The following is a 21,416-nucleotide window of genomic DNA, read 5'->3' as shown; positions in this document are numbered from 1 at the left end:
CCCTTCGTATGGCCTCCCCAGAATGGGTGAAAGTGAAAGGTTGCTCAGTCGTGTCCGACTCTTTTGGACCCCTTGGACTTTAGCCCACCAGGCTCCTATGTCCTTGGAATACTCCAGGCAAGAATCCTAGAGTGGGTAACCATTCCCTTCCTCAAGGCATCTTTCCCACCCAGGGATTGAACCTGGGTCTCCTGCATTGCAGGCAGATTCTTTACCAGCTGAGCCACCGGGGAAGCCCTGGTGGTGGTGTGCTTAAGGCAGTCACTTCTAACTCATCTTCATTCCTGCCACTCAGTGGTTTTTCCAACTCTTTCTGAATCCTGGTGACTGGGCAGGGTTATTTGATCAGGTTGCAGACCCTGGTTTCCTTTTCTTTTTTTAGATATTTATTTATTTCACTGCAGCGGGCCTCATTTGCAGCAGGCAGGATCTTTAGTTGCAGCATGGGGGATCTAGTTCCCTGACTAAGGATCAAATCTGGGCCCCCTGCATTGGGAGTGCAGACTCATAGCCACTGGACCACCAGGGAAGTCCCACCTCTGGTTTTCTAATATCATGGTGACCCGTCCGTCCACCCTCAGTCCCCAGGCCTCTCCCTTGGCATTTCCCATGCTTGTCCTCATGTTGCTCTTTGGCTTTTAGGTGCCTGTGTCTTTTCTTCCTAATGTAAATACCTCGAGTGCATGGACCACAGAGAATAGAGAAGACTCTCATATTTGTTGATTGATTAAGTTGGAAATAAGCAATTCTTCATTGATTTTCCCCCCTTAACATTTATTTATTTGGCTGCACCAGGTCTTAGTTGTGTCATATGGGATCTAGTTCCCTGCCCAGGAATCAAACCCAGGCCCTCTGCATTAGGAGGTCGGAGTCTTAAAGGCTGGACCACCAGGAAAGTCCCTTCATTGATTTCTAAGCCAAATAACACAAAGCCGTCCGCTCTTTGAGCCTTCTAGAGCAGTGGTTGGCAAACTACAACTGGTGAGCCACATCTGGCTCACCGCCAGATAAAGTTTTATTGGCACACAGCCACACTCATTCATTTGTATGTTATCTGTGGCTGCTTTTCTGCTACGACAGCAGAATTAAGTAATTGCAGCTGAGACCAGATGGCTGGCAAAGCCTAAAATATTAACAGTCTGGCCCTTTACAGAAAAAAGTTGCCAGTGCCTATTCTAGAGTCATAGACTTTTGTAGCATTCTTACAAATTCTGCAGAAAGAACTTCTCAGGGGCCTACTGGCCAGTAGCAGAGTACAGTGGAAGGAACACTGGCTTTGGAGTCAGACAAACCTAACTCTTCTCATTTTTCCTTTGGGCGTGTTGAGCAAATAACAACCTCTCTGGGCGCAGGTTACTTCATCGGTATGTGAAACGGGGGAGCTCTGCCTCCCAGAGCGTAGAGAGGATGGAGACTGGCCTGGTGCCAGCAAGTGTTAGCCCTCTTTCCCTCTGGTCAGGAGGAGCGGCTGTGTGACAAGGTTGTGTAAGCCAGACATTCAGTCTGAATTTGCTTTTGTAGTAGGTTGTAAATATTTAACAAAAAAAGCGGTTAATACCCAAACTTAAGCTTCGGGATTTTTTTTTTATGACTCTCAGTGGGGAGTCCTGAGTAGCCGATGTCACAGAATTTCCTTTCAAAAGGCTGATCCTTTCACCAATCAGAGGTGAATGTGTATTTCCAGCATCTGAGTGTTTACAAGCAGAAGACTCGGAGCAGGCAAACTGAGGCTCACTTATTTTCTTAGAGAGACGTGACTCTGAAGATTGATTCTGCAGGCTCTGATTATCCCCTCACTGCTGGTGAACGTTCCCGACATCCTAAGCATGATCTGCTCCAGCTGCCTCCTCTCCTGCCCTGCCACACACTTTAGGTCGGAAGACAGCTGGGGAAAGAATTTCTACATTTACCAAAGGAAGAGTGAATTTTTTTTTCTTTTTAGTAAAATAGCAGTTGGAGGGGCTTTAACACTCCAGGTGTTGCTTATGTGAGCTGTCATTTCATTAGGTGGATTTCCTTCAAACTGCCCCCATCACCCATCTCTCCCCCAGACCCACACCAGCAAACACTAACAGAGACCATACCTCCAGAATCTTTTGTTTATATCACAGGAAAACCACAGACGTGGAAACGCAGCAGCTGGGAGGCCATTCCTCTGTGTCTGAATCTTCTGGAGTTCTAGCAAAATGAAATCCATGTGATGAAAATGACCAGATATAAACAAGCCAAGTGGTCACAAACTGAATCAACAAATACCCTGTGATTCATGCCTACATTCTGTTCTGTGTAGTTTCTTCTAGGATTTTTAAAAACCTTTTGTGATAATGTTTATTCTTGTCTGTGATTCCATCATTTTTGCTGCTAGTTGAATAGTTCGATTCAGACTCTCCCCAGAGCAAGGCTGGGAAAGCTGTGAACCTTATTCCGAGGTGCTTGTTGTTTCTGTCGTTGTTCAGTCACTCAATCGTATCCAACTCTGCGATGCCATGGACTGCAGCACGCCAGGCTTCCCTATCCTTCACCATTCTCCCGGAGTTTGCTCAGACTTGTGTCTACTGAGTTGGTGATGCCATCAGTTGACCATGAGTATAGGGGTTTGCTTCTGGACTCTTGGTTCTATTCCGTTGATCTACGTGTGTGTTCTCACTCTAGGGTCACACTGTTGTGATGATTGTAGAGTTCTAGTAAGTCCTGAAATCAGGAAGTATGAGTCTTCCAACTTAGTTCTTTATCAATTTTGTTTTGGCTATATTGAGTGTCTTGTGGGTTCACCGTTCTTTGTCTCATCCAGAATATCTTTCTCCCTCAAGACACCGTGGCACTTATATTAAGTCTCTACTTTGCTGTATAGTTATTTTTTCTCTCTCTGTCTCCCCGTTAAGCTGTGAACAACTTGAGTGCTGTCTTAATCATTTTTTTATCTCCCTGACACTGCACAGTACTTGCTTAACAGTAGCACTCCTGGAATGACTTTGAAGGTAAAGGAAGCAGAACGAACAGAACAAAAGTTTATAGACACTCACTTCACCAAAGAATGGTGACCAGATGAGACAGAGGTGGTAACTCTATTGACCAGATTTAGCTGGGTAGAGCTGGCAGACAGTAGGAGACTCGGGCATCTTTATTGGAAATGGCAGGATCATAGAAGCCTTGAAGCCTTCAGGCACATCCAGGTGTTGTTGAGGATGAGGTGATGATCCTCAGTGGTATTTAATAGCCAGGATTCTTACTTCACCAAGTAGCATCCTGGAGCAGATTGAAGTTGGAAATAGGAAATGCACACATCTAGCTGTTTACTCCCCAGCTGTGGCAAGAACCCTGCTTCTGGTGAAGGAGAGAACAACACAGAGGGGCAAATGTGGTAGAAAATCCACAGAAGCAGCTTTAAACGGGCCAAACCCACAAGGAGGAAGCATAATACAAGCGAACTTTAGTGGTTTCTCTGAAACTGTATAACCTTGAGATAGTGTCATTGATAAGTTATGTAGTTATGTCAAAATTACCCTTCAGACCGCTTTCCCCTCCCATATTGCATTATTTTCTCAGATGAGCTCCGTGAGATGAGTAGTAAGTTGCTATTTACGGAGCGCTTTACCAGGAGTCAGCACCCAAAGGCATTATTGCGTTTGATTCTGACAAATATATAAGGTTCTTGTGTTAGTTCCTTCTCAGTTTCACAGATAAGGGAGTGGAAACTCATCAGATCTCTTAGTTAAAATGCAGCAGAGCCAGGATTCAGACTCAGATCTCTCCTCTGTGCAGTAGCACACCACACTTACAGAATAAGTTAGTCTTTTGGCACATGTGGAAACTGAGGCAAACATCAGCCTAAGTAATTTGCCTAAAAACAGAATGATGACAGTGTGTGCTCGGTACTGGTGGGTTCACATGAGCGTGTTTCCATGCTCACTCCACTATGAGCTCCTCAAGCATTCAGAAGCATCCTGTTAGATACTGCTCTTCAGCTTTTCTCAGTCAGACACCAGACTTTCCTACAGGGAAGAAAATAGGCCGAGCAGCCAACCCAAGTATTGCAGCCTGCTCTGCACGTTTCTCCAGAAAACTAATGAATTACTATTCTGGTATGTGTGTTACTTGGTTTTATTTTTCATAATATGTCCAAGGCCATAGAGCTTTATAACAGTAACGCCAAAAATAAAACCGAGTCTCCTGATTCTTGAGAAGGAAGTTGTTTGGAGTGTTTTGGTGGAAACCATGTGAAGAGTTCTGTCTTTTAAATGTAATTTCTGTGAATTCCTAAGAATTCATAGGTAGGGGTGGGGGAAAAAAAAGAATTCATATTTCTCTGCCAGATGCTGATGTTCAGTGTAATTTCTTTGCCTGTTCAGTCACAGAAAGTGGTACTCAGTCATGGAATGTATTGTAGCTTTTAACCCCTAATATATACATGTTATGTAACAGAAAGGGCAACAATAAGATTGCAATCTTACAAAATGAATATGGCAGAAAAGGGTCAGTGAGCACAATCTTATTTCCTTTTGTTGTCCAGAATAATTGTAATTCTTGAGCCTTCTAGAAATTGGAAGCTAAAGAAAGCAATTCAAGTTTCCTTAAAAAAAAAGAAGAAGAAGAATTAGTATGCCTGAGTATGGCCTTACAAGTAGGATTTTTTTTTTTTTAATCTGTGGCTTCCTTGAAAGGAACCATTGGTCCCATGGTCCTTCTCACTCTGTCCTTTTTCCTAGGGCTACTCACATCCCTAGGTTGAAAGAATCTAAGTCTCTGTCCAGAATCAAACAGATTTAGCTTTTGACATATTAATGGTAGTTTTAAGAGAGGGAAAAAAAAACCAGAAAGAAGAAACTAAACAAATTAAATTTCCTTACAGTCTGGCAAGTAATTTCTATTAGATTTCAAGATCGTGAACATGTACTCATTTAGGAGACTGCCTTACTATTCCCCAGAGACATTTCAAAATAGCCAGAACAATCCTCAAATCTGTTCTCATTTCCCTCAGTTATTAAAATGTAGATCTGTTTCAGGAGGCTCACAGGACTCCATGGTTAAGAAATCCTCATTTCCATCTACCACCTATAATCAAGGCACATCTTTCTTCATAAAAGAATTTTTTTTATTGTGACCAAAGCAAATTACCTTCATTATGGAAAATTACAGATTTTTAAAAAGAAGAAAATTTAAACCACTCATAATTCCAATTAACAAACATATTTCAGTCTTTCTTTTTATGCCTATATTTTCTTTATTTATCTTCATTTTTGGCTGTGCTGGGTCTTCGTTGCTATGCAGGTTTTTCTTTACTTACGGTGTGAGGGCTTTTCATTGTGGCGGCTTCTCTTATTGTGGAGCACAGGCTCTAGGGCAGTAATTCAGTTTATGGGCTCAATAGTTGAGGTTCCTGAGCTCTAGAGCACAGGTTCAGTAGTTGGGATGTGTGGGCTTAGTTGCTCTGTGGCATGTAGGATCTTGCCAGACCAGGGATCAAACCCATGTCTCCTGCCATTGGCAAGTGGATTCTTTACCACTGAGCCACCAGGAAAACCCTATGCATTTATTTTTAAATAAACAAGCTTATGCTTTACATAGTATATAACCTCTTTTTCTCATTTTGCAGGTTTTAATAGTTTTCTGGGCCATATGATCTGAATCTGTGGTATTTTTAGTGATTGCATAGTACTCCATAGTACAGAGTATTTACTGTTAAAATTGTAACAGCAGTTAACATTTACCGTGGAAGTTATACATGCCAGGCACTGTGTAAGAGCGCCCCATACCCTGTCTTTCTTTAACTGTATAGATTATAGAGGTTATCATCATCCCAGTTTTATGGCTGAGGAAACTGAGGCTCAGAGAGTTTGGTCACTTGCCCAAGTCATGCATTTAGCTGGTTGCACAAGCAATGTTAGGACTCATGACTGGCAGCTCTAGATTGCCTCGTCTTAAGTACTGTCATCTGCTGCCCCTGACATGTATGTAATCATTTCACTTTTGATGGATGTTATGCTATTTCCGATTTTTCACATTTATAAATAGTCCAGCAATGGACAACTTTGTGTGGGTGTGTGTTTTCTGAGCATTCATAATTATTATCTTCAGATTAGTTGTCATAAAGGAATTGCAGAGATCTAAAACTATGTAAAATGCCAAAATTTTTTGATAGATGTTTTCAAATCACCTTTAAGAAAGCTTATACAAATTCACCTTCCCATTGGCCCAGCAATGAATTAAAAAAAAACAAAAAAAACCTATATCTTCTTAAGCCTTTATTGCTCCATTTTCTATCCTGGATCTTATTGGTTTTCCTCCCAGAGTTAAGGAATGTGTGTCCCTGAGTGAGAAGAGTCATCCTTTCCTCCTCTTCTGCACCACCATCAACACCACCACATCCTCTACTTTGGACAGGCTCATCTGTACACAGATTTTGCTTGCCCCAAATTTCCTTAGTTAATTTCAAATTCATTTCAGGTGGTAACACTTATTTTGGAAACACTTATTTGATAACACTTATTTCCACTTATTAAAGTGGAAAAAAACATGGACTTTGGAGTTAGTCAGACCAATGTCTAGATCTCATCCCTGCAGATTTATCAGTTCATTAGGCTAGTCCCTGACTGTCCTCACATCAGTCTTATCATCCATGAAGCAAGAGTAAGAATACCTCCTTCACTGCATAATTGTCATAAGCAGTAGGTTCACGGGAAAATGTTGATCATGATGCTTAGTACATAGTAGGTGCTCGGTAGAATGTTCCTGCCTCTTTTTTATTCCCCACACAGTACTTAGTTGAGTGCTATACTTGGGGAAGGTGCCTAGAAACAGCACACGCTTGTTGTGTGAGTAAAAGTAGTCCAGACATACATGAGGTGTGAACGTGTGCTTCTGCACGTGTCTGGGGCCAGCATCCCAGCAGCCTTGCCCGTAACACTAGACTCTGATCGCCTGCAATGTTCCCAGATTCCACAGGTCTGAGTCTGCTCTGTACAGCTTTAATTCTGAGATCAAGGTGAATATGTGAGAATCTGAATTCTCAGTTGAGGAAAATTAATTTCTCAGGAGACCTCTGTGCAAGTTTCACATAGCCATGGAGAAGCACACATGCCATAGTCAACGAATGTGGAGCCCTGTCCTCTGATCAGTGGGTGAGTCAGAGGTCTCTACTGCTGTGGGCATCTCCCCAGCCTTCCCTGTGAGGGACTACCACACTGTCCTTCCATAGGCACCAAAAAACCACAGAAGCTGGCAATGCCCTGAGCCCCACAACCTCCCTCTGAGGCTGAGTGTGGGGTCCCTGGGACTCTAGTATTGTAAATAGATCATTTCCTTGCTTGCTGTTTCTATCAACCCTACCATCTTAGTTACTGCTTCTTTTGCAAACTTGTTCTTGTTCAAATAGCACCAATAGTATTCAACCCCACCCCACCTTCTACACAAAAAGCACAGAAGAAAAATCTTGAAGTATGAAGTTCTATGAAGTATGAGGTTCTAAAGGTCAGATGCAAAGTTCACCTGGAAAAGTTGGAGTCTTATTTCCACTAATGGCTTTTCAGGATGTTTGTTCTTCCAGTGCAAGCTACTGTTTTATGTCCCTTGATCACTGTGTATTTCATTAGCTTCTCCATGAGAAACTGGTCTCCCCTTGAACTAAAGCTGAGTTAAGTACTTTTTTTTGTTTGTGAAATAATTAACATGTGTCTAGGAAGCAGCCCAGTGTAGTGCTTGGGTTTAAGATGGGCTTGGGCTGCCTCCACTCTGCCATTGATCAGCTGAGTGACTTTGGGCCTCTTTTCTTAAGCTTTTTCAGTCTCCTTGTCAGTAAGACTGCTGTGGGTAAGATCATGTCTGAATAGCAAAGGAGATGATGTGTGCCAAATGCCAGACCAAATGACCTGCACACAGTAGGTCTTGATGTAGGTACATTGGGACATTTGAGTTACAACCCAAACCCAAGTCATCAAGGGGGAAGATGGCAGAGCATCCATCCGAGGCTGTGGCCGGACAACATCACTGCTGGCTGTATTTTGCTCATTTTTTAGAGAATAGTCTGAACAATGTCAACTCTTGTTGTTTTCCAGTACTTTAAATTCTTTTTCCACAAGCTGGCTTAAATTTTTTTTTAAATTTTTATTAATTTTTGGCCACACCGAATGGTGTGTGGGATCTTTGTTCCCTAACCAGGGATCAAACCCCTGTCCCCCGAAGTGGAAGCACAGAGTCTTAACCACTGGACCTCCAGGGAAGTCCTGGGTTGACTTAAATTTAAACTCATGAATCCATTTGACTTTTGTCAGTACTTCATTTATCTTGACCAATGGAGTTTGAAATGGCCTAAGTATTCAAGAAAATCGGATCTTTCACCTAGATTCCCAATGAGGACACATACTAACATAGCCAATGGTGATCAAGAGGAGGCAACTCTCCAGCGGTAGCTTGAACTCTCACACCGCAAGCTCCGTCTTGCCCCCCGCGCCCCCCCCCCCCAGTTGCTTTGTAACCAATGACAGGGCATGTCACCACCTCCCACTGTGGTCGTCTTCTGTCAATGGAGAACCATCGTGCTTAGATAATTGTTTACGTTTTTGAGCTGTTGAAACATCAACTGCTGCCAGCTTGGAAAAGAGCAGTGTTACTATGGTTGAGCTTTGCCTTCGGTGGAGGGCGGAGTTCACTGTGCTGTTCGTTCCCTGGGGGCCTTCTGCTGAGAAGCCGCTGATGAGCTGGGAGTGGAAGATGAAGTGTAGATGCTGACAGCACCTGCCAATTCTGGCCTCACCCTGTGAGCTCATTTAAGCCCCCCTAGGAGGTTCATTGTTTGAATGGGTCACATCTTTAATATCAGATGGGAAAAGAAGTCTCTTGAATAAAATAGAAGAGGATGAGGAAAACATTAGAAGTAGCCAAAGCATTAGAATATAAAGTCAGTTCACATTAGACTTTTCTACCATCTCTGTATTCTTTGCTTTTATTTTTTCCCCCAGTAAAAAAAATTAGAGGCCCTTTTCTTTCTGGAGCCTCATTATCAAAGCTTACATAGACTTCATGTACCTGGGCCGTGGGTTTCTTATCTGTAAAATGAAGATGGAGGTGACTTGCAGCTTTTGCATGGTTCTTTGCTTACACAGACCCAAAGCTTTTCGGCCATAAATATCTGTTGATGTGAAGAAACATTAGGACAAAACGTAGAGTCATTTGAGCTTCCCAGGAACTGGGGGATCATCCGTGTACAATATGATTCTTTTAAACACATTCTCTCAGGATTGAATTTTTCCTTTCCCCAGGAGCTCTATAAAAATAGTATTTTCTTACCAGAGACATCAAGGCCTCAGAAAGACTACCTTCCTTCTATGAACATATTATGCAGTTTCTGTTCGGCTCAGGATCTTTTTAACAGGCAGCCCAGCTCCTTTCTGAGAGGCTGACCCTGCAGAACCCCATCTCAGTCCTGGCTGGTGGTGTGAAGCAGGCTGGGAGCTGGTACTGCCCCTCTTCTCCTGTGTTTCCAGGGTGAGGTGGTGGTGGGGAGATCACACCACTGCTGCTTTTTCCATTTTACTGTGCATGTTTTTTCAGAGCATTTCCCCTAATTGTCCTCAGGTTGTGAGCACTGGAGCCCAGCAGGTCTCTCGTTGTTTTATTTTGTTTTTAGTATGTTTATTTGTTGGGCTGCATCCAGTCTTGTTGCAACACCCAGGATCTTCATTGCGTCCTTTGGGATCTCCCGTTGTGGCGCACGCACTTAGTGGCTCCGTGGCGTGCGGGGTCTTAGTTCCCCAACCAGGGATCGAGCCCAAGTCCCTGCCTTGCAAGGTGGATTCTAACCACTGGACCCCCAGGGAAGTGTCAGGCCTCTTGATTTTGTTCACGGCCTGCCTGGTCAGAGGCTATGCAGGACCTCTCAGTGATGCTCCAAACCAGCCATCTGCACAGCCCCTGCCCTGTTCCCCACAGCACTGTCTTAACCTCTGACCTGCCCCTCGTATTTACAGAGATGCTCTTTCCTTTCTCTTGATCAAAATCCCACATAATCTCAAAGGCTCTTGGAGTAAGAATCTAATGTTTGATTATGGAAATTTTCAGTTAGGTAGAAAAGTAGAAGAAATAAGCTACCAAAGAAAGCAGAGAAAACAAGCCACAAGGATATATTGTACAACATAGGGAATATGGCCAGTATTTTATGACTCTAAGTGGAGCATCACCTTTAAAAATCATTCAGAAATGAACCCAACACTGTAAATCAGCCATACTTCAATTTTTAAAAACTGCGAATCACTATATTATACACCTGTCCCCGCACCTTCCCCAGTAACGGGTAAAGCTGTTCTCCTGCACAGGCTCTGAAGACTTCTCCCGCCTTGTTTCCATTTTCAGATGCAGTGGCAGAATGTGGAGCATGTTGGTGACCAGAGCCCCTACGTCACCTCGGTCATCCTTCACATTAAACAGAACGTCCCCATCATCCGTGACAACCTGGCCTCCACGCGGAAATACTTCACGCAGTTCTGCATTAAATTTGCAAAGTAAGTCCCGAACACCCGCATCACTGGATGGGTCTGAATGCTATGCTGACCACCAGCATGCACCCAGTCTAGGTGTCTCCACCATCCAATTAGCTTTTTGTACCCCAGAGAAGCACACTAATCACACTAGATTTGCTACTTAATGTGGTAAATCCCAGTAACAGCAGTACAACCATCCACCCCCTCAATACAGGCAGAAAAGAGTCAGTGGGCTCCTGTCATTTGAATTACGTGGACATACTGCTACCCCTGCCTTCCCCCAGGTTTGGATAATTAAAATTATTTTTCAGCAATTTCATGTATGTATTTTGTCTCTCTGACTGGATAATAAGCCTTTTGAGGATGAGAACCGTGAGTTCTGTTTCTCCTTGAGCCTTCTCTTCCTCCTCGCCCATAGCACTTATTACTGTGGCTACCAGAGTGTATCCACTTGTGGACACCCGTGAGTCTAGGGAAGGTACGAGAAATCAGGAAGAGCAAGTCAGTGCCAGTCCAGGAGCCAGTCCATTGCCAAGGAGGTGGAGTGAACACTGTGCTGCGCGTCTCCCGCCACATCCTCCTGTGTGGCTGCTTCTGGCTTGTTGTTTTAAAGCGGGCAGATGTTTCGGTCCTTTGCCAGTCCGCATCTGGCTATAGCACGGTTTTCCCCAAGGCTGGACACCATGGAGGGTCAGTGCCTCCTCTGACCAATTATCAAACAAGCGTCTTGGCAGACTTCGCCGGGAAAGGCTTTGGGAAGAACGGCCCCGTCCAAGCTACTGAAGTGAGGTTATTCTCATCCAGGTCCCCGAGGACGGTTTAGGGCTCCAAGTTTCTGTCTTCCCTAGATCTCTCTCAGTTTGTGTTCAATTAAGGCTTTCCCTCCCCCTCACACATGAGCCCCTAAAGAGCAGCAATTACGAAGTGGCTTGTGGCCTGAGCTTCAGTTCCCAGTGTATCAGGAAAGGCTCGAGTGGACCCTCCCGGGAGGCATTAATGTATGCAGGACAGCAGATGGGCCGGGAGCTGACATCCCTTCCACTCTCTGGGTGCTCATCAGCGCATGTTAAAAAGTCCTGCTGATAAATCACACTGTGACACTCCCCATAACTCCCAGTAGGAACAACATCTCTATAAAAATTTACTGTGGCCAAGACTCTTCGGTGCGGTTGCACAGGAGCCTGATGGAGCTGACGTTAAAACGAGGAAGGGGTCTGTTTACTTTACTAATCCCAGCACCAGCCTCACCTTCTCTCAGTGCCCTTGGCTCTCACATTAAGCCCATATTGGGGGAGCTGGGCATAGGATGCCATCTCTCACATCTGGAAAAGTTTAACCTGTAATCTAGAAAGTGGATCCTTAATTTAATCCATGGTACCCTCTCATCACTGTAAAATCCCAGCTGAAGACCAGAACCTTCAGATGGGGGCTGTGAGAACACCCTGCTTCAGCCAAGAGCAGTCAACTGCCAGCACTGTGAGGGTCTGGAGGAACCCCTGGCAGTTACCCCTCATGTTGCTGGAACTCTTCCCCCAAAGACGTGTCCCTGATCCTTATGTTTTCCCCACCCCTCCCCCTATAGTCCACCACACAGAGCCGGATGAAGCACATGATCAAAACCTACTTAGTTTGAAGTAACTTAGGTTATAAACTGTGTGCCATTGCAGTTAGCTGTAGTTCAGTCTCATGGTACTTTTTGGCCTGACTCCAGTTTAGAGCAGGAAGAATCCATGCCACATAGTCCCTTGTTCTCACTGCCTCCTGATCAGTTAGCTGGCCTTCCCCTAGATCTAATCTCGGGGGCTGACATTTCTTTCCCTCTAGCTTTCTTATCTCACTGTTGGTCTCTGAAGCAACAACAGTCTCTACTATTTAGACATAAAGATCACCCCCCTGGTGGAAACTACTGTTTGAACCTCAAGTGACTTCCCTCATCCACTCAGTGGATTCTCCTCCATTCAGTCATGGGAATGATGAGACAGATCTCTTAATAGTGCTTGGGAGGGAAAAAAAAAAAGAAGTCATATGAACTTCCTGGTGAAGTCCTGGTACCAAGCCGACATTTAAGAAGTGTTACCTGCTGCCGTTATTATTTATTGTTCATTCAGCGTGCAGCCCCTTGAGCACCCACTGTGTTCCACTGCCAAGTTCAGTGCTTTGACTAAGTAGACGTGGTCCCTGGCTTCATTTGCCTTACAGTCAAGTGGAAGGAAATCGACTTGTCAGCAGATAAGTATCACTGAGTAGGTTATGTATTAGGTTGGAGGTCTATGGACTCTGCAGAGTATGGTGGAGGGGACTGAGGAGAGGCTTCACAGGAAAGCTGTCCTTGAGCAGAGTCCAGGAGATATGTGTGTGTCCTGACCCACAAGGTGGTGGGGGAGGCATACCAGGCAGAGGGAGCAGTGTGAGCAAAGGCACTGAAGATTCAGATTGCCTAGAGTTGTAGGATCTGCATGTGGCCAGCCAGCCCGAATCACAGGGTACCAGGGCTCAGCGAGATGGGGCTGGACAGTCGAGGAAGGTCTGTCTGCAGTCATTGCAAGAGTTGTGATCAGAGGAGGGTCCTGGTCATTTTGCATCTGAAGTAAATCCCAGTAATGGCTGATGGATTAGAAATGATGAGGCTGAAGGCTGGGAGACCAGTTAGGAAACAACTGAAAGAGCTCTAGTGAGAAGAAGGGCAGCAGCCGAGGGACGGTCAGGAGGGGTGGGTGTGGGCATTGAGGGAAGAACCGAGAACTTACTAGATATCGGGGTTGAGGGCAAGTCTGTGGCTTCTGATTTGAATGACTGCACAGAAGAGATCTAGTCTCTGAGCCTGGATCCAGGTTAGGACTGAATCTTGGATGCGCTGGGGTGGAGGTGCCAGTGCCATGCCAGTGGGCCCTCCAGTAGGTCTCTGGATATCAGAGTGGCACAAACCTTCTGGAAAAGAAGTGGAGAGAGCAAAGAGGATGGTGAGCATGAGCCTGAGAGTAGCTTGTGAAGAGTGAGGAGAAGGGGAGGCTGGCCAGCCTTTACCTTGACCTCCAAATCCTGCTTTTGGTCACAGGCCCTGTGTTCTCCTGGTCTTTGAATCTGGCCTGATTTTAGGCATTTCTGGTTCCCACGCCTTCTGTTCAGCAGCAGTGCAACTCAGCCTTCCCTACTCAGGCTTCTGCAGGGTTTTCTTAAAAAAAACCCTCCTGACCTGTTAAAATTATATTCTCCCTTTCCACAGATGAGCATCATCAATCCACCTGGCCCAGGTTGCCCTTCAGTCCCCAGTAAATTTTTTGGAGATCGTGCATTTTGTTCCCTGATCTGACAGTTATTCCCTTAGCAATTATTTCCTATTTTCACATTTAAGATCCCGTAACCACCAATGTATATTCAGTTGTCACATCCATTAGGATGTTTTCAGCTACTCATCATACTCAAACTGATTTAAACAGTGAATTTTTTATTTCACATAACGAAAATCTGGAGATCGGACAGATCCCAAGATGACTGATGCAGTGGTTCAGCAATGTTATAAGGACCCAGGTTCTTTACTGACCTTGCCCTCCTTGGGCCTCTGGCTTCATCCTTAGAACAGTGAGAAAATGACAGGTCTAGATGTTAAATCCAAACACACAAACAGGCTAAAATCATGTGCTCAAATCGTCAGCACCAGCAGCAGTCACCCAAGGAACTCCAGGCTCTGCCTGGCTGAGGCTAATTAGAATCCACCTCTGTTGTTTAGGAGGAATCAGCTTTTCCCCAGCATCCCAAGGCCAGATTTACCTAAATAAAACCAGGGCTTTCATTAGGGGGAAAAGATAAAGAATGCATGCTGTAGGATATAAGAATGGCTACTTTAATTCTCCATTTTCTTTAGAAGGAAGTATAGGAACTTAAAAAAAGTTTCTGCAGTTCTTTACCAAAGAAAAAATGAGCCTAATCTGTCACTTCTTTTTTATCCACAGCTCCTTCATTCCCAAGTTCATCACCCACCTCTTCAAGTGCAAGCCGATCAGCATGGTGGGGGCAGAACAGGTGAGATGAAGCCGGGGTAGGGCTGTTCCCCTCGCATTTGTTGTGGATCAAACCACATATCCTTCTAGTCCAGAGGCACTGCGTAAAAGTAAAACCACTGGTTTCCCCTGTTTGAGGACAGAATGATGATCTGGCAGCTTCATTCATTCATCCATTTATTTAAAGCATTTTTTTCCATTGAGCACGCCCCCTAAGTACCTGGGCCTTATTCTAGGGACAGGGCATACCACAGTGAACAGGCAGACAAGACCTCCCCTTCATGGTGTTTACACTCTAGTAAGAAGAGACAGATAACATACAAGTAACAAATAAGTTAGAAGATCATTTTTACCTCAGTATGCAGAGTATAAAGCTAGGTTATATGAAAGAATACCTTAGGGGCATGATATTCATCTTATTCTTTATGTATTTATGTGCCATGTGCTCAGCCGCTCAGTCGTGTCCGACTCTTTGCAGCCCCATGAACTGTAGCCCACCAGGCTTCACTTCTATGGAATTTTCCGTCATATTTTTATAGAGGTGTATTCTTTTAAAATATTTATTTATTCATTCATTTGGCTGCTTCAGGTCTTAGTTGCAGCAATGGAATTTTCCCTGTGTCACGTGGAACCTTTCTGTTGCAGTACACTGACTCTCTAGTTGCAGTGCGCAAGTTTAAGTAGTTGTGGCATGTGGGCTGAGTTTCTCCACAGCACATGGGATCTTAGTTCCCCAACCAGGAATCAAACCCATGTTCACGCATTGCAAAGTGAAAGTGTTTTAGTCTTTCGGTTGTGTCCGACTCTTTGCGACCCCATGGACTGTAGCCCTTAAGGCTCCTCTATCCATGGAATTCTGCAGGCAAGAATACTGGAGTGGGTAGCCATTCCATTCTCCAGGGAATCTTCCCAACCCAGGGATCAAATGTGAGTCTCCCGCATTGCAGGCAGATTCTTTACTGGGAAGCATATTGCAAGGCAAATTCTTAACCACTGGACCACCAGGGAAGTCACGAAATATATTCTTTACATATTTAACTTCTTTATATTCTCTGCTCTGTGAGGAGTAGTGGCTTTAGGTTGGATGGTTGGAGGAGGCACCTCTGAGGAGGGCTGGAGGAGGACTAGGAGAAAAGCATCTGGGCAGAGGGAGCCACAATGGCTCTTGATTATTTTGGGTCCTGTGGTGGCTGGGGCAGAGACAACCTAGGAGCATCAAGCAAAGACAGGCTTATCTTTTTGGTACAGAGAAGCTCTGTTCACCTTACCCAGCAAGTCTTCCTCCATCAGCCCCACCCTGCTCTCTTGAATTCTATGCCTCAAGACTCGTCTACATAGATGGTGTCGCCTCTGCACTGCTGAGTTGAGTTGGGTACCATGGCAGTTGCCTCTGCTCAGATACCACCTGTTCATACTCTGTAATTTGAACAGCTTGAGTTTGGAGAACAGTTTAAGCTCCTTTAAAAACAAACAATAATATTCAACCCCTAATTCATTTTCTGTTTGTTTATAATTGTTCAAGCCCTTTAACTGTAGCTTCTTAATCTTCATACAAATGTAAACAGAAGGCTCAGTTTGCCTTTATTCTCATTATTTTTGAAGATTTAGTTGTTCTTTGTTTTTAATTGAAGTACAGTTGATTGACAGTGTGGTATTCATTTTAAGTGTACAGCAAAATGACTCAGTTATATATATACATATATCTATTCTTTTTCAGATTCTTTTCCCTTAGAAGTTATTACAAAATATTGAGTATGGTCCCTTAGCCCCTAATTATTTAAAAACACTTACTTAGATACAAACTGTTCATGTACTGATCATATATGATCCCTTAATATTCATTAAAATAAATCCTCTGTAGACCTTTATTCAGCAATACTGAACTGATTTCAGTTGCTTTCTATATTTGAAAGAACTACATTTTTAAGTAAGGAGAATATATAGTTCAAGGCATTTCCATAACTCCTGCCCTTCCACTGGATTAGTTGACTGGGTGGCGGCTCAGCTCTCCTAGCTCCGTGACTTGCCCCAACCCTGGGCCCTTGGCCATGCTGGTCCAAGTCAGGCCTCAGAAGGGTGGCAGGTCAGCATATGCCCTGGTGCATCATGGGTCTATCAGAAAGTATCAAAGCCAGAGATGTAATACCTATGAATAACAGGCATCTCTTGAATCTCATAAGTGCTGTATGTTTTATACTCTTTTGTAAGTGAGTGGCCTTCCTACACTATAGCAAGACAGTATAAAAAAAAGCAGTGTGAACCTTAAGGTTATGGGCTCCAGAATCACTAAGGTCTGATGCTGAATCCTGTCTCTGCCACCCAGCAGCTGTTTGTCCTTAGACAAGTTACTTACCCTTCAAGGGCTTTAGTTTCCTCATCTATAAAATGGGGATAATCACAGCACCACCTCACAGGGTAGTTGTGAGGATTAAACAAGATAATGTACTGAAGAAGATCAGCAAGGAGATCAAGCCAGTCGATCCTAAAGGAAATCAACCCTGAATATTCATTGCAAGGAGTGATGCTAAAGCTGAAGCTCTAATACTTGGCCACCTGATGCAGAAAGCCAATTCATTGGAAAAGATCCTGATGCTGGGAAAGACTGAGGGCAGGAGGAGAAGGGAGCAACAGAGAATGAGATGGTTGGATGGCATCACTGACTCAATGGACGTGAGTTTGAGCAAACTTCGGGAGATAGTGAAGGACAGGGAAGCCTGGCCTGCTGCAGTCCATGGGATCACAAAGAGTCAGACACAGCTTAGTGACTGAACAACAATGCACTGAAGTGCTTGACCCAACATCAGGCACATGGGAAGCCCTCAACAAATGCCAGCTCTTACTATTAATAGTTTGTTTCTCTATCAGCGCCTGTCTTCTCACATGGAAACATCTAGTCAATGCTTGACGTGGGCTGTCTGGCTGACCAGCTTAGCAGAGTCAGAAGCATTGTTTCAGCAAACGTCCTGGGAGGTTTCGTAGATTCAGACACTGACTGACTGCGTCTGAGTGTAGAGTTTCAGTGTTTGGAAATTCTTGCCTCTTGCACGTCATAAGCACAGAATGAACCCTCTTCTCGGGAAACAGCAGAGTAATGCCCCAGCACGTCCAGCTTCATGAGCACATGTTCACCAGGGATCCTCTGTTCACCTCACTGCTGTGTGTGATGAGAGAGGACGTGGAGTGATTGCTCTTAGTGTGTCTGAGAGAAGCTTTGGATTCTGTTTCTAGTCTCTCGAAACTAATTTTCTCAAGTCTCTAGAGTTGATGAAGCCCCTGTAACAGAGTTGACTCATAGGGAATATGTTTCCATGAGTTTGCAGCTCTGCCCAGGCCTTGCAACCTGATTTAGTGTCCAGCTACTGTGCTATTTTCATCTTGTCACATGAATCCAATGTCATATCTATTTTCCTCAGATTTTCCTTTCTTTAAAAGAATGTTAAAATAATCAACTCAGACTCCAAAAGCCCGCATCTTCAGAAAAATATCAGTTTGGCCAGTATTCTGCTTTGAGATGTGAATGAGAAAACCATCTGGAAACTGGCGTTTGACTTTATCAGACCCCAGACAAACATGAGTGGGTGACAGGGGAGCATAGATCTCGATAGGCCCTGCCTCGGGTGAAGGGTGGGGAGGCCATGAGTAGGAGCTACAGGGCAACGTGGCCCTTGGAAGATTCCCACGTGAAGTTCAGGTTTAGCTGGGGTTCATGCTTGCTGTGAGTATCTGGGCTTAGAAGTCCATGCAGTCATGGAGCTGGAGGCATGATCACTCAAGCAGCAAAACCACAGGAAACTGGAAGTTACCAGAGAGAAGTTCATAGATTAAAACAGACTCTAGGACTTCCCTTGTGGGCCAGTGATTAAGACTTCACTTTCCAATGCAGGGGGTACGGGTTCAGTCCCTGGTCGGGAAGCTAAGATCCCACATGCTTCTCAGCCAAAAAACAAAAACGTAAAACAGAAGCAGTATCATAACAAATTCAATAAAGACTTTAAAAATGGTCCACATTAAAAAAAAAGTTAAAACTTCTGCTTAAAAGAAAAAAGTCTTGATGAGACAGATTCTGTCGCAAGTCTTATAGCAGCTGTAATCCAAGTTTAACAAAAGCTGTAAGAGTCAAGGATTGAGGCCTAATCTCAGAGGCCTCTGCTTCGCCACAAAGGTACTAGATCCTAATTTTAGATTGCATTTTAATACTTGTGTCAAAAACAGTAAAGGAGACGTTTTCCTGCTCTTGATTCTTTCCCTGATCACTGTATAAAGTAAATTATTTCTCTTTGGGCCCCGGAGTCCGCTTGAGCAATTGCAAGGGCACGCGGAACTGAACCATACAGTATTTGTCATGCTTCTTGCTAGTTTGTGATTTTCAGAGAATCTTGCGGGATTTGCAGGGTCATTAATTAGTCTTCTGGTCACAGTATGTATGACTGAGCACACAGTAGAAATGGATTCCACTTGCACAAACTAACCAGAGGGAGCAGTTCACTGTTGTGTCAGGAAAAGGACCCAGGGTGTTTTTAAGCACTCCTTTGGGGGGAAAAAAAGTGTACTAATAAAATTTAATACGTGTAAATGACCATTTTTTTAAAAGAACGACAAAACCTTATTAGCAAGCTAGGAGTAGAAGAAAGTGTGTTAAAGTTGATTTTATTTTAATACTGTATATACAGAAACATATGAGAGGGTCTACATGGATAAATCCATTTGTCAAAACTGTACAGTTAAAAATTGTGCATTTCTATGTATGTAAATTTAACCTCAGAAAAATTAAGTGAGGGACAAGGAGTGGTTGCAGCACGCTTTCTCAGCCTTTGCACTGTTGACATGTGGGGCTAGAGAATCTTTTTTGTTGTGGGGCTGCCCTGTGCATTATAAGATGTTTGGCACCATTCCTTACCACTACCCACTAGTTGCCAGTAATGCCCTGCCAATGTTGACAACCAAAAATGCATCCAGACGTTGCCAGATATCCAGGCCGGGGGTGGGAAGAGGGGCCAACACCCCCCTCCCCCGGCTGAGATCCAGTGTATTGGAGGCATAGATGAGCTGAGATGAGCATGTGAGAATGTCTCTGGTTAGTACAACCAACTGCATAAGGATTCACTGTATTCTTCTGTTTATGTCATACATGTTTGAAACTCTCCATAATAACAAGATTTTTTTTTTTAAGTTGTGGTCCACCCTCACATAATAACTACTCAAGTGATATCCACAATAAAATTTTATTTTGAGAAATGACACAAAAGTCAATTTGTGCTTTAAGTAACTTCCTTCTAAATTTTGTGATTATAGAAAGTGTGTTCAGAAAAGCTAAACTTTCTCCTCCTTTTTTTTAATGTGCTTGTGTGTCCGTGCACAGGGTAGAGCTTTCTTCCTTTTGTCCAGCCCTTCTCTGTTTCTGAGGAGCCTTTTGAATCTCTCCACTCGCTCACCGCTCACTCCTCTGTCCTGTTAGCTCTGGCCCATCTTGACTTTTATGAGACCGTCCTGTCCACCGAGAGCTTGAAGCCTCCTCTATCACTCCCTTTGTGCCACAGAGTGAAGAGACAGGCACAGCCACGCTCTGCAGGGGCTTATGGCCATGGCAGGATCGTCAAGGTCCTGGAGATGGGAGGACCGAGCAAGCTCATGAGTGAAATGAATCAGTTAATGGGAAGAAAAATTGCCATTAAACATCACGCTTAATGGTCAAGTACAGAAAGATGTTTCTCTTGACATTAGGAACAAGACAAGGGTGTCTGCTGTCACCATTTCTGTTCCACATTGCCCTTGAAGTCCTGGCCAGGAAAATAAGGTGAAAAATTTAAAGAAATAAAAGGTACACAATTAGAAAGGAAGAAACAAAGCTGTCATTTTTCACATTTTACAGAGAACATGATTGTGAATGACAAAATCCAGAAGAATCTGTAGACAGACTATTAGAATAGAAATTTAGTAGGCAGGGGCCAGTATTTAAATTATTTTCAATATTTGTATATACCAGCAACAAACAATTTAAACATTTTTAATGAAACCATATAGAGTAAAATCTAGCTAGTAATAAGTATTTTTAAAATGTTTGAGTCTTCTATGCAAAAAATGACACAGTATTAAGAGATATTAAGGAAAATCTTTAAAATGACAGGAAGGTCCATGTTCATATGTTAAAGGACTCAATACTTTTCTTTTTTTTTTTTTTAATTTTTGGTCACCTTGCGTGACATGTGGGATCTTAGTTCCCCAACCAGGGATTGAACCCACACTCCCTGCCCTGGCAGCAGAGTCCTAATCACTGGGCTTCTAGGGAAGTCCCAGGGACTCAGTACTTTTAAATGTCAGTTCTTTCAAAGTTACAGATAGAGTGAAATCCCTGCAGGGATGGGTTAGTTGCTTGTGGGTGTGAATGTAAATTGATAATCGGATTCTAAAAGTTGGATGAAGATGCAGAGGACCAGAAATAGCTGAAATAACTCTTAAGAAAGAACAGAGTTGTAGGATTTAAACTTCAAGATACCAAGGCTGCTTTTAATGCTAAAGTAATTAAGCACACAGGGACAAATGGGCCAAAAGAAAGGAATGGAGTTCAGAAATTGACCCACACGTACACAGAAACTTGATTTATGGCAAAAACAGCACTATAATTCAGTTGGGAAGGGATGGTCTTCTCAGTAAACAGTGCTGGGTAATTGGATATCCACATGGGAAAAAAATTAATCTTTTTTTTTTTTAAGGAATTTTTTGATGTGGGCCATTTTAAAAGTCTTTATTGAATTTGAATTTGTTACAGTATTACTTGTGTTTTATATTTTTCTGTTTTTGGAAGTCCCGGAAAAAAATTAATCTTGACCCTGACCACACACCATATACAAAAGTCAGTTCCCAAAAAAACAAATCAGTTCCAGTGAGGATGTGGAGAAATTGGAACCCTCATACGCTGCTGGTGGAAATGCAAAATGCTTGCAGCCAT

The 21,416-nt window shown here is 43.6% G+C and overlaps 1 protein-coding gene across 1 annotated transcript in view; it reads left to right on the top strand.

Annotated features, from left to right (window-relative positions):
• VPS53 (VPS53 subunit of GARP complex) overlaps window positions 1-21,416 on the top strand; it is a 125,178-nt gene that overhangs the window by 91,785 nt on the left and 11,977 nt on the right. The window contains exons 19-20 of the mRNA XM_065908851.1: window positions 10,345-10,493; window positions 14,423-14,492. Coding sequence (XP_065764923.1) covers window positions 10,345-10,493; window positions 14,423-14,492 — 219 coding nt within the window. The remainder of the gene's footprint in view (window positions 1-10,344; window positions 10,494-14,422; window positions 14,493-21,416) is intronic.

The sequence above is a fragment of the Muntiacus reevesi genome, chromosome 18, assembly GCF_963930625.1.
Source record: "Muntiacus reevesi chromosome 18, mMunRee1.1, whole genome shotgun sequence".
In the NCBI taxonomy this organism is placed as follows: Eukaryota; Metazoa; Chordata; class Mammalia; order Artiodactyla; family Cervidae; genus Muntiacus; species Muntiacus reevesi.
This window is presented reverse-complemented; position numbering and strand designations above follow the sequence as displayed.